At 42.0% G+C, this 15,690-nt stretch overlaps 1 protein-coding gene across 2 annotated transcripts in view; it reads left to right on the plus strand.

The window, feature by feature from the left end:
* Positions 1 to 15,690, plus strand: part of LOC145344044 (actin nucleation-promoting factor WASL-like) — an 84,831-nt gene that overhangs the window by 38,180 nt on the left and 30,961 nt on the right. For both annotated transcript variants that reach the window (XM_080190788.1, XM_080190789.1), the window contains exons 4-5: positions 3,708 to 3,804; positions 4,429 to 4,458. In XM_080190788.1, coding sequence (XP_080046914.1) covers positions 3,708 to 3,804; positions 4,429 to 4,458 — 127 coding nt within the window. The remainder of the gene's footprint in view (positions 1 to 3,707; positions 3,805 to 4,428; positions 4,459 to 15,690) is intronic.

Here is a 15,690-nt window from a genome sequence, read left to right on the forward strand (position 1 = left end):
ATTTCTCCACAATTATCCTTAACACTGGTGTCCCACAAGGCTGTGTCCTCAGCCCCTTACTATACACTTATGACTGTGTGGCCAAATTCAGTTCCAAGTCCATTTTCAGGTTTGCTGATGACACCACTGTTATGGGTTGGATCTCAAACAATGACATGTCAGAGTACAGGAAAGAGAGAGAATCTAATGAAATGGTGCGATGACAATAATATCTCCCTCTGTCAACAAAACAAAGGAGCTAATTATCAGGAAGTGTAGTGGAAGACATGTCCCTGTCTACGTTAACGGGGATGAGGTGGAGAGGATCGAGAGCTTCAGCTTTCAAGGTGTTCAGATCACCAACAGCCTGTCCTGGTCCCTCCATGCTTGCACTACTGTTAGGAAAGCCCACCAAAATCTCTACTTTCTCAGAAGGCTAAAGAAATTCAGCATGTCCACAATGACTCTCTTTCCAGTTTTTACAGATGCACCATAGAAAGCATCCTATCTGGATGTATCTCAGCTTAGTATGACTCCTGCTCTGACCAAGATTGCAAGAAACTACAGAGCATTGTGAACGTAACCCAGTCCATCACGCAAACCAGCCTCCCATCCATTGATTCCATCTGTACTTGCCGTTGCCTTGGGAAAGCAGCCAGCATAACCAAGGACTCCACACACCCCAGGCTTACTCTTTTCTCAGGAAAAAGATACACGCCTGAAAACACATACCAACCAACTCAGGGACAGCTCCTTTCCTGCTGCCATCGAACTGTCATATACTAAGCTGATCTTTCTCTTCACCCTAACTGTAATTGCAACACTGTATCCTGCACCTTATCTTCTCCTTCCCTTTGCATTCCAGGAATGTTTTGACTGTATTGCATACAAGAAACAATACTTTTCACTGTATCCCAATATGACAAATCAAATCAAAACCTCTTATTTTAAGTTTAAACAAGCTGGCTGACTTATACAAGTTTGACATGCACCTTCACATCTGGATCATTAACATGCACTACAAATAGCAAGGAACCCAGCACCTTGCCCTTTAATAAAGAGGCACATGGTGGCACAGTGCTTAGCACTGCTGCCTCACAGCGCCACGAACACAGGTTTAATTCCCACTTTGGACACTGTGCATCTGCGCATTCTCCCATGTCTGGATGGGTTTCCCTGGTTGCTCCGGTTTCCTTCCACAGTCTGAAAGATGCGCTGGTTAAGTGTAATGGTCATGCTAAATTCTCCCTCAGTGTACCTGAACAGGCGCTGGCATGTGGTGACCAGGGTATAGTCACAGTAATTTTGTTGCTGTGTTAATGTAAGCCTACTTGTGAACTAATAAATAAAATATTACTAATGAACTTTGCTACTTACTCACCAGCTACTCTGATGCCTTCTTTTGATACCATTTAAAGGAAAACTAAATATACAACCTCCCTTTTTGTTAGTTGAATGTTTAATTTCCCAGCTATTTAGACTAACTTCCTAATTTGGTTGCAGTAAAATACTCACAAGCCATTCAACTCACTGTCTGCCTATGATATCACAGTTTGATTTTTTTTTTACTTTTTCAAACTGCAGCGTACTCAGGTCTGCTTCAGCTCCCAATTCACTCTTCGGGTAAGAGGACCAAAGCTTGAGTCTCAATTTATCATGTCGTTCCTGATTTCTTCCAAATTACTCCAACTCCTGATTCTCTGCTTGGATAAGTCATGTGTTCCAAAAACCATGAGAGCTAGTTTGAAGATGGAGAGAAAATATTTCTGATGCTTTGGAAATCTCAAATTAAGGATCATAATCTAAAATGTAACAGCCAGCATTTCCAAGGCAGAATTAAGAATAACTATGCACCCAAGTATGGTAGGCATTTGCAACTCTTCCACAAATCCCAATTTGTACTAAATCGATTGTTAATTTTAGATTGTAAGATTGGTAGTTTTTTTTCTAATGAAGTTAACGGAGAGTGCTAATGGATAGGAGACAACGGGGGTTAGTCATAGATCTGTGGGCAGGCTCAAGGTGCTAAACAGCTGACGTTTTATTCACTTGCCTCAGCTTGGAGGGCTTATCGTAAGAATAATACTTAGTTTTTATTGACGGCAACATATAGGAAAGCTATAAGCTTTACTACATACTCTGTACTGAAAAGAAAGTGATTTCCTGTGGGAGTTGTGTTTGAAGTACTGACTTCATTGCTCACTTGACCCATAGAAAACATTTTGACAGTTTCAGTAGCTAGCAGTTCCCCATCTCTTTGTCCTTCACTCCGAAAAGCAAGGAAAATTTGGATGAAGGCCAGTCCTTAGCAAGTTTCCTGAGATTTGAGGTGGATGAAATTCAGAAATGTGGTATACAACTTTCTAGCCTGACTTTAACAGCCTTAAGATGATAAACTGTGTGCCAATTCATACCAAGATAATTGGGTTAAATGTTCTCCAACTCCTACATTAAAACAATGACTCCAGAAGTGCTTGTTTGTGAAGTGTTTTGGATCATCCTCAGTGGGAGCCATCCAAGTGCAAACTTATCTTTTCAGTAATTGCCATTGCGCCAGAACATTGAATTGGGATTTCTGGTCTGTTCAGAAAAAACTACTCATTGCATAATGGTATCATGTTGTTACAAAGCAGAGGTGGATTCCCCCTCTGAGAACTAACACCCAACCACTCTCAGTACCTAGCCTCATGATCTGTTAGTGAGTAGGAATGTGTACGATCTGCACTTAAGCAATTTTTAGTGCTTAAATCAAAGTAACTTTCTGACACTTTTTAAAGTCAACAAATAACAATTCATTTATCTAGCTAATGGTGAATACGTTGACTGAACTATTAACAAACCAAATAAAATACAATTCTAATGGAATGCTGTTTAGATAAATACAATCCCCACATTAACAAAGAAATAGAATTTTAGTTACACTCTGAATTACAACCAGGTTGTGTGTCTCCCAGAATGATCTGGGCTTTCTTTTGGGGCTTTGCTATTGGGAAGGAGCTTACTCTTAAGACGTGGATGAGGTTGTTACACTGGCAGATGGCAGTTGCTCTCTCTGCTTATTGTCCCACAACTGCCACCGTTTATACCTGTGATGACATAGCAACGTCCCCTGGTCTGAGGTGCCAAAACCATCAAATTCAAATCTAATAGGTTGCTGGTATCCAAGTGCCTGATTTTAAACTGGATAAATTCAAATGCCTGAAGGCTTGTTAACAAAGCAACCCTGCTGCTTGGCTTTCAACACAAATGTTTCAGTCTGTGCACTTGCATTTTTTTAACTTTCTAAACAAAGAAAAAACACCGCTTTTTTTTAAAGGGACCATGCGATTCTTTCACTTTTAAGCATCTTACAATTTTTAATAATTTTACAAACATTCTACTCAACTTTGCAACAGTGTACTAAGTCCTACAACACAATTTCATCACTAATCAGTTTGTGTATATTCCAGTGTTTCAAGAGGTCACTTGGTCAAGGAGTGTTTAAATAAACTGACACTCTAAAATAAAAAGAAAGAAACACTTTGACTGGGTAGGCTGTGGTCTTGGCACCAATATGAACAACCAATGATGACCCTCTGTCATTCTTGGACACAGTTTATGGGAATCCCATATGTCTACATATATGTCCAACAGAATCTCCTTCTGATCAGGGTTTTATGATGTGGTCAGATAAAGAATTGAAAAGCATTTTTTTTTTCATTACAATGATTTTCCAATTGCCTCTCCAGGTAAGTCAAATTGGACTTAATTTTGCAAGTGAAGAAGAAGCAAGAAGATTCAGATTTGCAGTCGTTGATATAACTGGAAGACGCCAAAGGAGGACTGGTACGTACTGACTATGTATTTTAATGGTATGGGTAATGTGCTTGAAGTACTTTAAATGGTTCTAAATTGATTTCCTTTTGGTGAGGTGGAAAAGTTCTTTTGAGGTTCATCAGAAGTTACAATAATGGTTGCTAATCAGTCATTAATGTGAATTTGGTTCCTTCCATGTAAATTTTAAAACCTACTTTGCAATTATGATAGTACATTTCTTGTTACTGGGTGGTACAAATATGATAATGCTCTTCTAAGCCAGGAGAGCATACTTCAACTTGTAGCAAAGAACTTTAAGACTGATTAAAATAGCAATTGACACCAAAATTTATTTTTTACTTGACAGTTTTATTTAAAGCTCCTTTCCTTAAGTAATCTTCTCCCTTTGCAAGCAATTTAAATTTTCAACTCCATAAATTGGTTTAACACTTTGACACTGAATTTGACCTAGAATTATTTCGTTTTGTGCCGAGAAGTTCATCTGAGTGACATACTTTTAGTTTATTAATTTGTTATATTTTGGAAGCAGTCAAATAATGTTACATCTATTTATAACATGTACAGAACTATCCAGTGTCAAAAATAGGCTCAAATTCACGTTCGTAACATTTCAATATGCTTTTGTTTCGACAGAAAAAAGACGAGAACCGCCACCACTAAATGGTATGTACTTAACCACGATTTCCAAAGCATCAACTAACCTAGGCTAAAGCAAAATGCTGTAGATTTTGGAAATCTGAAAGCAAAAAAGGAAAATGCTGTATAGACACAGCACTTGAGGAATAAGCTGTGGGAGAAGGAGCAGAATTAATGGCAATCGGGTGGGAGGGTAGATGTTTGGGGTGTGTGGTGTGCACTGTGTAGGACTCGTCTGGGTGTGTTTAAAATAGTTATTTTGAAGGTAGAAATGTATTTTTTTTTCCTTTTTAATGCTTTCACAGTAACTGAGTGTACAACTGGCAGAACCATCCAAAAGTAGCAATTTAAATGATTTTGTCGGATGGCTTTCAGCCGAACACAATTGTCCAGAGGAAGTTAGCCCTTCTAGACAATTGCCAGGCAAGGCTAGCAGAAGTAGGGAACCCTGGATGACTTGGGATATTGAGGCCCTGGTCAAGAAGAAGGAGGAGCACAACATGCATAGGCAGTGGGGTCAAGTGAATCCTTTGAAGGGTATAGGGAAGAGTTGAGAGAAATCGTAAGGGCAAAAAGGGGACACGAGATTGTTTTGGCAGATAAGGCAAAGGAGAATCCAAAAAGCTTCTACAATACATAAAGGGCAAAAGAGTAACAAGGGAGAGAGTAGGGCCTCTTCAGGATCAACAAGGCCATCTGTGTGCGGATCCACAAGAGATTGGTGAGATCCTAAATGAATATTTCTCATCAATATTCACTGTTAAGAAAAGCATGGATGTTAGGGAACTTAGGGGAAATAAATAGTAATATCTTGAGGCGTGTACATATTACAGAGAAGGAGGTGCTGGAAGTCTTAAAGTGCATCAAGGTAGAATAATCCCTGGGACCTGATGAAGTGTATCCCAGGACATTGTGGGAGGCTCGAGAGGAAATTGTGGGTCCCCTAGCAGAGATATTTTAATCATGGATAGTCACGAGCAAGGTATCTGAAGATTGGAGGCTGGCAAATGGTGTGCCTTTGTTTAAAAAGGCTGCAGGGAAAAGCCTGGAAACTACAGGCCAGTGAGCCTCAACATCTGTGGTGGATAAGTTGTTGGGAGGTATTTTGAGAGACAAGATCTACAGGCATTTAGAGCTGCAAGGACTGATTAGAGACAGTCAGCATGGCTTTGTGAGTGGAAAATCCTGTCTCACAAATTTGATTGAGTTTCTTTTGAAGTGGAACTAAGAAGGTAGATGAGGGCAGTGCAGTTGATGTCTACATGGACTTTAGATAGGCCTTTGACAAGGTACCGTATGGTAGGTTGTTGCATAAGGTTAAATCTCATGGGATCCAGTGTGCGGTATCTAAATGGATACAAAATTGTCTTCTTTGACAGAAGCCAGAGGGTGGTTGTAGAGGGTTGTTTTTCAAACAGGAGGCTTGTGACCAGCAGTGTGCCTCAGGGACCAGTGCTGGGTCCAGTGCTATTTGTCACTTAAATTAATGATTTGGATGAGAATATAGGAGACATGATTAGTAATTTTGCAGATGACATCAAGATTGGTGGTGTAATGGACAGAAAGTTATCTCGATTGTAACGGGATCTTGATCAATTGGGTCAGTGGGCTGACGAATGGCAGATGGAGTTTAATTTAGATAAATGTGAGGTGATGCATTTTGGTAGCTTGAAGCAGGGCAGGACTTGGTTAATGATAGGGTGTTGGGGAAAGTTACAGAACAAAGAAATCGAGGGGTATATGTTCATAGCTCATTTAAGGTAGAGTCACAGTGGACAAGGTGCTGAAGAAGACATTCAGCATGCTTGGTTTTGTTGGTCAGAACATTGAATTACAGGAGTTGGGACGTTTTGTGGAAGTTGTACAAGACATTGGTAAGGCCATGCTTGGAGTACTGTGTACAGTTTTGGTCACCTTATTATAGAAAGGATATTATTAAACTAGAAAGAGTGCAGAAGAGATTTTCTAGGATGCTGCCGGGACCTGATGATTTGAATTATAAGAAGAGGCTGGATAGACTGGGACTTTTTTCTCTGAAGCGTAGAAGGCTGAGGGGTGATCTTATAGAGGTCTATAAAATAATGAGGGCATAGATTAGCTAGATAGTCAATATTTTTTCCCAAAGGTAGGGGAGTCTAAAACTAGAGGGCATAAGTTTTTAAGGTGAGAGGGGAGAGATACAAAAGTGTCCAGAGGGGCAATTTATTCACACAGAGGGTGGTGAGCCTCTGGAATAAGCTGCCAGAGGTAGTAGTAGAGGCGAGTACCATTTTGGCTTTTAAAAAACATTTAGACAATTACGTGGGTAGGATGAGTATAGACGGTTAAGGGCCAAATGCGGGCAATTGGGACTCGCTTAGGGGTTTAAAAAGGGTGGCATGGACAAGTTGGGCCAAAGGGCCTGTTTCCAAGCTGTAAACCTGTATGACTTGAAGTGCTTGTGTGGGAACTTGATATCCAGTGCATTTTTGGGGCTCCTCCCAAATGTGACATTGGAGAGCCAGGAAGTTTATGGGTCAGTAATGTCAGGTTGATTACATTTTGTCAAACTGGAAGGCTTTGGAGGTGAACAGCTTCTAATCAAATTCTGACCAAAGGAAAGAAGTGGTGCAAGGGGCATGAAAAGGATAAAAAGTAAAAGTGATTAAATGACAAAAGTGACAATGCCAAGCAAAATGAGGCAGTTCATAGCCTTCTGGACTCGACAGCAAATTGAGAGGTTTCAGATCCTGATTAGAATAGAATCAGAATTCTTACAGTGCAGAAAAAGGCCAAATTGGCCCATCGAGCCTGCACCAACAACAATCATATCCATGCGCCATCTCCGTAATCCCACACACTTGCCCTGCTAATCTCCCCAACACTAAGGGATAATTGAGCATGGCCAATCAACCTAACCTGCACATGTTTGGACTGTGGGAGGAAGCTGGAGCACCCAGAGGAAACCCATGAGACATGGGGAGAACATGCAAACTTCACACAGATGGTCATCTGTGACCTGAGTTGAACATGGGTTATACGCGCTTTGGACAGCAGTTCATGGGAATGATTGTTACTGAAATTTATAGTTTTTCTGGACCCATCTTTTTTGTTTCTTGTTCTGCTTTCCTTTCCTTTAGTTTTGCATCATTATCCTACTTTCCACCTCATCGCAAAACTTCTTATCATTCTTTGCTACCTCTGTTGCTTAAAACATGTTACATTTCCTAGCTTCTTGCTGTTCTGCTGAATGGAACAGTATAATAGGCCAAGATGGGAGTGGAAGGGTGAATTAAAATGATAAGCAACTGAAAGGTGTTCAGCAAAGCCATATTGTCAATTTGTATTTGTTCTCAATGTAAAGAGCAAATTATGAGCAATGAATGCAGAAGTAGAAAATAAATAGTTTTTCCTGGAACCAGTTTTGGGGCTGTGAATGATGATAAGAATGGAGGTTGAAAGAGTGGGTGTCATACCTCTTGTACTTGCATGCTAAGTTAGAGAGAAAAGTGATCAAGTGTTTGGGTGATAGAAATGTAGACCAGGGTACCATTGAAAGAACAATTCTTAGGGATGCTGAAAAGGGAGGATATGGGGACCTATCTGGTGTTGTATTTGATGTGACGAAGGGCAGAGGATGATCCGTTGAAGTTTAAGGTGATGAGATGGAATTTCAGTTTTGGAAGGGAGGCAGATGCACAGAAAATGGAAAAGACACAGTAGGGCATTGTTAACTGTAATCAAGGAGAAACCTTGGCCAGTGAGAAGAAACACATTTCATAAGAACATAAGAAATAGGAGCAGGAGTAGGCCATCTAGCCCTTCGAGCCTGCCCCGCCATTCAATAAGATCATGGCTGATCTGTTGTGGCTCAGTTCCACTTTCCCGCCCTCTCCCCATAACCCTTAATCCCCTCTCTTATCAAGAACCCATCAACCCGCTTCTTAAAAATATTTAGCGAGGCAGCCTCCACCACTTCAACGGGCAGAGAATTCCAGAGATTCACCACCCTTTGAGTGAAGAAGTTCCTCCTCAACTCCGTTCTAAACCGCCTCCCCTTTATCTTGAGGCTGTGCCCCCTAGTCCTACTGTCTTTTTTGAGCGGGAAGAGTCTCTCCACCTCTATCCTATCCATCCCATTCATCATCTTATACGTCTCAATGAGATCTCCCCTCATTCTTCTAAACTCTAACGAGTACAAGCCTAGTTTATTCAGCCTCTCCTCATAGCTCAATCCCCTCAACTCCGGTATCAGCCTAGTAAACCTCCTCTGCACTCCCTCCAGGGCCAAAATATCCTTGCGCAGGTGCGGCGCCCAAAACTGCACACAGTACTCCAGCTGCGGCCTCACCAATGCCCTATACAGCTGCAGCAAGACCTCCCTACTTTTATATTCAATCCCCCTCGCTATGAAGGCCAGCATCCCATTTGCCTTCCTGACCACCTGCTGCACCTGCAAGCTGGGTTTTTGCGACTCATGCACAAGGACCCCGAGGTCCCTCTGCACCGTCGCCTGCTGCAGTTTTTCGCCACGTAAGTAATAGTCCTTCCTACCATTCTTCCTACCAAAGTGGACCACCTCACACTTGCCCACATTAAATTCCATTTGCCATTTCCTGGCCCATTCGCCCAGCCTATCTAGATCCTTCTGCAGACTCTCCACACCCTCCGCACAATTTGCCTTTCCCCCAATCTTGGTGTCATCAGCAAATTTCGACACCCTGCACTCGGTTCCCTCCTCCAGATCATCTATATAAATGGTAAATAGCTGAGGCCCCAGCACCGACCCCTGGGGCACCCCACTAGTCACCAACCGCCAATCCGAATAGCACCCATTGACCCCCACTCTCTGCCTCCTATTTGACAACCAATCCTCTATCCACGCTAACACCCTACCCCCAACTCCATGTCCCCTGACCTTCTGCAATAACCTCTTGTGAGGTACCTTGTATAAACTGTTTGAAAATATTTAGCAAAGTTATAGAGGCTAATTAAGACTGTTAGTCATTACTGCTCTTTTGGTCAACTGCACTATGCAGTTCAAGTTTCAAAAACGCTTGCTAAACATGCCATCAGGTGGAATGTAAACTATACATTAAAATAGTTTGCATTTGTTTTTTGGCTAAAACACCATGCCTCAAAGTTTAAAACATGAACATTGAGCCAAAAGGGATATTCAAAAGAATGATCAAAAGCTTGGTTGAAATGGGTTACTTTAAGAACAATTAAAGGAGATGAAAGGGTGGATATTGATGGAAGGCCTGTGCAGATGAGGCATGGCAGCCAGATTCAAAAGCTGAGGTTGGGTAGTGAGATGTAATTGCTGTGCTTTGAACAGGACATCTCATAGCTCAACCAAACCTCTGGTGTTAATGTTTATGGAGCAAGGATGAGGAAAGGAGAGCATTATAACAGTTGAGTTCAGAGTAGCAAAGGAATGGACGATTATATCAACTACAGAAGGAATGATATTGCAAACTGAGGAAGCAGCAGAGAAGGGGATGGGATCAGCAGGAATATACTGGATGGCAATTTTGGTCTTCCAATATATAGCTGAAGGAAAATGCAGCACACCAAAACTTTGTCAGACAGGCACTGAATAGGCCGAGAGGTAAAGCTGCTCTCTTGAACATATATTTATAAACAGACATGCCGTCATGGGACTGCATAGAGATGAGGAAAAGGAGGGGACTGAAAAAAACTTGAGGGTGTTCGAGGTAAGTATGGGGCTGGGAAGAGATGCCATTGCTGGATATACTGAGTGGCAAGTCTGGAACCAAGTGAGGGTTCTCTTACAACAATGGAAGGAGAGGTGTTGGAAAAGATAGTGTAGTTGGCTATAAAAGACTGCCAAGAGTAAAGAACAATGCTTCATGCTCCTATCATCTAGGCTATAATTTGAGACTTTTGGGACTGTTTTGGGTACCGTGGCAATCACGATTGGAGGAATTCAAAGAGAAAGCTGCGGAAAAGATAAGCTCTAAATTTGGCAGTTAAATACATGTTTAAAAGCTTGAAAAGGAAGAGAGATTGGACAATGGCAGAGGAATCAAGGATGGATGTTTTGGAAGGATGGTGGTGGTGGTGGTGATTATAAATTTGATAGTGAGGGGCAAAGCCCCTAAGCAAAGGGAAAGATTTACAATGTCAGCTGATATAGGGACTAGGAAGGGGAAGTGGATATTCAACAGCTTTTACCTCATGTTCTTCTTTTGCAGTCAAAGGTGACCATGAGATGAACATTAAGTTTTAGATGAGACAGGTTTGAAGATGACACAGGAGTCCACTTGTGCATAAAGGTTTGTTGCATGTTGGACACACATATTGGTGCAGAAGAGATGCTTAAATCTCTGAAGTTAGGAAACTCGTGTTTCCTGTCGTCCAGTGCAGGAGGTGACATTTTTGCTGATGAGACTGGATGTCCTTGAAGTGTTTTTTCTTCTGGTCTGCAGGTGAATGTTTTCCTTCAATTAGTTCACTGGTGAAGAGCTTACTTGCTAAGCACTCATCAGACATTCTGGCAACATGTTCTGCCTATCTTGTGTAGATGCTAGGCATGTGAGTCAGGGAGAAAATCTCAGTATTAGGAACTGTGTCTTATCATCTGATTTTGAGTAATCTCCACAGTCTTTTGAAAGTGATCCAGCTTGTTTGCCTGCCTGCCTGGAGTAAGTTGTCCATGTCTCGACGACCATAGAAGAGAGGACAAATGTTCTGTAAACCTTCACTTTTGTTGAGAAACAGATTCCTCTTCACTCTCAGACAGTTGTCGTAAATTGCCATCAGCATTGCTGTCTTTGGCTGTTCTGGCATTGACCTCTTGTCAATGTGGATTACTCTGGAGAGAGTGCTGCTGAGGTAGGTTAATTTTGTCAACTGGACCAAACTCCTGGACATAAACTGTAATAGTTGACTTCACATACAATAAGTCCTCCTTTTAATGTTGCCCTGTTTAATGTTATTTTACTTTAATGTTGGTAAGTTAGAGTCTGTAATCTTCATTGAGCATCCCAAGGTTCATTTTCATATTGTTTCTCATGCAACGTGATTGGCACGATTTTGAAGTGGCGTCTTCTGCCATGCTCCCACCCCCCTTGACCTCACCTCTGGGTTGCATCCTTGTGACCCCTCCCTCTGGCCTTCCTCCTACATCATGTCTCTGAAACTCCCACTACATAACTAATGCAGTTTGTTCCTCCCTTTCCCATTCTAAGCAAGCTAGATCTCACCCCAGGCTCCCAGTTTAGCCCTGAATCCACCTGGCTGTCCAGCCCCATCAAGATCCTAAGAACAATCTTCTGTTCCCTCTGTTTTCAGCTCCATTCATTTTCTTCAAATGCCAACATAGGTCATAGGAACGTAGGAATTAGGAGCAAAAGTAGACAAATTCAGCCCTTTGAGCCTGGTCGCCATTCAAACAGATCATGGCTGGTCTCTCCCTGATCTCAAATCTACCTACCCACCTGTTTACTATATCCCCTTATCTTTTTTTAATTAAAAATATATCTACCTCCTCCTTGAAATCAATGAGCTCAATGCATTCTCTGCCAGTTTTGAGCAAGAGATCAGCGAGAGCATGCCCTCCACTTTGGAAGCCTCTGATGAACCTGTATCTGAGGTCACCATTGCAGACGTCAGAGCAGCCTTCTCCAAAGTCAACCCACGGAAAGCGACTGATCCGAATGAGGTACCTCAATGAGCACTCAGATCCTCCAGACCAGCTGGCAGGGGTACTTGCAGATATCTTTAACCTATCTTTACACAATCTGTGGTCCTTATCTGCTTCAAGAAGACGGCCATCGTCCCAATACCGACGAAAAGCTTGGTAGCGTGCCTTAATAGTGTCTGGCTCTAAAATCCATCATTATAAAGTGTCGTGAAAGGTTAATCATAGTAAGAATCAATTCTAGCTTCTCAGATTGCCTGGATCCACTATAGTTCGCTTATTGCCGCAACAGGTTCACAAGCAGACACCAACTCCTTTGCCCTAGATCAATACTGGAACACCTAGATAACTGAGACACCTATGTCAGACTCCTATCTATTGACTACAGCTCAGCCTTCAACACCATTCTTCCTACAAAACTCATCACCAAACTTCGTCGACTGGGGCTCAACTCTCCCTTTGTGACTGGATCCTAGACTGCCTACCCCACAGACTGCAATCAGGCAGAATAGGCAACACCACCACCTCCACGATCATACTCAACATCAGTGCCCCACAAGGCTATGTTCTCAGCCCCTTACTATACTCATACAGCTATGACTGTGTGGTCAAATTCCCCTCCAACTTGATTTTCAAGTTTGCTGATGACACCACCTGGGTCAGATCTCAAGCAATAATGAAACAAAGTGCAGGAAAGAGATAGAGACACTGGTGAACTGGTGTGACAACAATAATCTCTCCCTCAGTGTCAACAAAATGAAGGAGATGTCATCAACTTCAGGAAGTATAGTGGAGGACATGCCCGTCTACGTCAATGGGGATGAAGTAGAAATGGTCGAGAACTTCCAAATTTTTAGGTTTCCAGATCACCAACAACCTGTCGTGGGTCCCTCTGTTGACACTAAAGCTAAGGAAACGTACCAATGCCTCTATTTTTTCAGGAGACTAAGGAAATTTGGCATGTCTGCTATGACACTCTCAACTTTTACAGATACACTACAGAAAGCATTCTTTCTGGTTGTATCACAGCTTGGTTATGACTCCTGCTCTGTTCAAGACCACCAGAAACTACAAAGGGTCGTGAAGGAAGCTCTGTTCATCACTCAAGCCAACCTATTGACACTACTACACTTCCTCTTGCCTCAGAAAAGCAGTCAGCATAATCAAGGACTCGCCCCACATCCCATACTTACTACCTTCCACCACTTTCGTGTGGGAAAAAGATTCTAAAGTCCAACTGATTCGAGAACAACTACTTCCCTGCTGTGATCAGACTTTTGAATAGACCTATCTAGATCTACCTCACATGAAGTTGATCTTTTTCCACACCCTAGATATGACTGTAACACTACATTCTGCACTCCTTTTCTGTATGGTTTGGTCTGTATAGTGTGCAAGAAACAATACTTTGTCGCATGTATTTGTATACAGTGAAATAAATCAAATCAAACTCCTGAGTCAGAGAGGGGAGTGGTCACAATTTGAGGAGGATCTGCCATGACACACAATGCCAGGGATTGAAGTAGGAGGAGCAGGATATACTGTAAATATAAATGTTTATTTTAAAACTTATTTATCAATGTAATTTGGCAATGTAAAATATCCCATCTCAGATAGTATTTTCATATGTTTTTTAGATGAAAAAGATCCTACAGAATTGAAATTACAGTTTTAACATTGGTTGCAATGGAAACCAGTGTTTCACTTAAACTTGTTTCACGTAAAGTTGTGAATCTCAAGAATGCAACCAAACTTTGTGTGGACTTGGTGCATTACTCTTATGGGGCAAAAGTAGGAAGCTTATTAACGAAGCAGAGGATGGTATCTAGGGTCATGATGTGACCAGAGGAATGTGGATTCAGGACTAAACTGGGAGCGTAGGGGAGATTGGATTTGGTTAGCCTGGGCAAGGGAAAAAGGAACTGTACAGATAATCTGATTTTTTTTGACAAATCTATGGACACTCTTTATTTGCTGAAAGTGAGGATGGCAGGAAACAAGTTTAAGGAGACAGCTGGTAGTGGTGAAAAGAGGCTGTAGGTTATCCTTCATTTCCAGATGGTTCTGGAGTTTGACCATGTTTACAGCACAGAAGCAAGCCTTTGGCTCAATTGGTCCAAGCAAAACCTAATTGTGTTTGATATAGTCCAGACACATCTGATCAGCTAAACCAGCTGTACACCAGATAAATGTTCGTGTAAAAGTAGGGAGGTCTTGCTGCGGCTGTATAGGGCATTGGTGAGGCCGCAGCTGGAGTACTGTGTGCAGTTTTGGGCGCCGTACTTACGCAAGGATATTTTGGCCTTGGAGGGAGTGCAGAGGAGGTTTACTAGGCTGATGCCGGAGTTGAGGGGGTTGAGCTATGAGGAGAGGCTGAATAAACTAGGCTTGTACTCGTTAGAGTTTAGAAGAATGAGGGGAGATCTCATTGAGACGTATAAGATGATGAATGGGATGGATAGGATAGAGGTGGAGAGACTCTTCCCGCTCAGAAAGGACAGTAGGACTAGGGGGCACAGCCTCAAGATAAAGGGGGGACGGTTTAGAACGGAGTTGAGGAAGAACTTCTTCACTCAAAGGGTGGTGAATCTCTGGAATTCTCTGCCCGTTGAAGTGGTGGAGGCTACCTCGCTAAATATTTTTAAGAGGCGGGTTGATGGGTTTTTGATAAGAGAGGGGATTAAGGGTTATGGGGAGAGGGCGGGAATGTGGAACTGAGCCACGACAGATCAGCCATGATCTTATTGAATGGCGGGGCAGGCTCGAAGGGCCACATGGCCTACTCCTGCTCCTATTTCTTATGTTCTTATATCCTTAAGTCTGCACACCTCTTAAAGGAATGAAAATGTGAGTCATATTAGGGAATCGTCAACATTTGAACAAAAAAAAGTAATATCTTCAGCATATGTTTATGCCATCTAAAGTTTTCGAAATCAACTGGAGAAATAAGAGAATTCAAAACGCATCTATTCATGTTTCACTATTGAAACAATCGTAGAATCCCTACATTGCAGAAGAAGCCATTCGAATTTGGATATGGTAAACCACAGTCATTTGTCCGAGGAATTGAACATGTCAGGGAATCTAATCTGATCTATTGAAATGGAAGGTAATTTTGCACTGAATAGCTATTACAATTGAAATTTATATTTTTATAAAACAACTCCAATGAACATCAAAAGGTGAAATTGGACAATTGATGATGTGGGGGAGGAAATTTGGATGAGATAACTGGGGTTTTTTGAGATTTTTGAAGGGGGCAATATAGCAAGATGGAGGGGTTTATGGAGAATGAGAGCATGCGCCCAAGATGGCTGAGAGCCTTGCCACCCTGGTTGGGAAAGGCAAAGGAAACCATGACTGGTAACCACTAAATGCCATTTGAACTTGTGGCAATTGTCCCTTTAAGGATCTATCTGCAGGGTACTGAGGGATCTATCTGCAGGGTACCAGTCAGGGAGCAGGGTGGGGTATCCCCCAGCAAGTGTGGACTTCTGTATTGAATCATCTCAGGAGCTGATTGCTAAAGGAAATAGTTAATTCAAATGTACTAAAACATTCTCCACATTGGATGTGTTTAGCAAATTGACTGACAGTGAGTGATGAGTTCTGAT

The sequence above is a fragment of the Carcharhinus amblyrhynchos genome, chromosome 6 (assembly GCF_965287045.1).
Source record: "Carcharhinus amblyrhynchos chromosome 6, sCarAmb.v2.hapA, whole genome shotgun sequence".
NCBI classification, from domain to species: domain Eukaryota; kingdom Metazoa; phylum Chordata; class Chondrichthyes; order Carcharhiniformes; family Carcharhinidae; genus Carcharhinus; species Carcharhinus amblyrhynchos.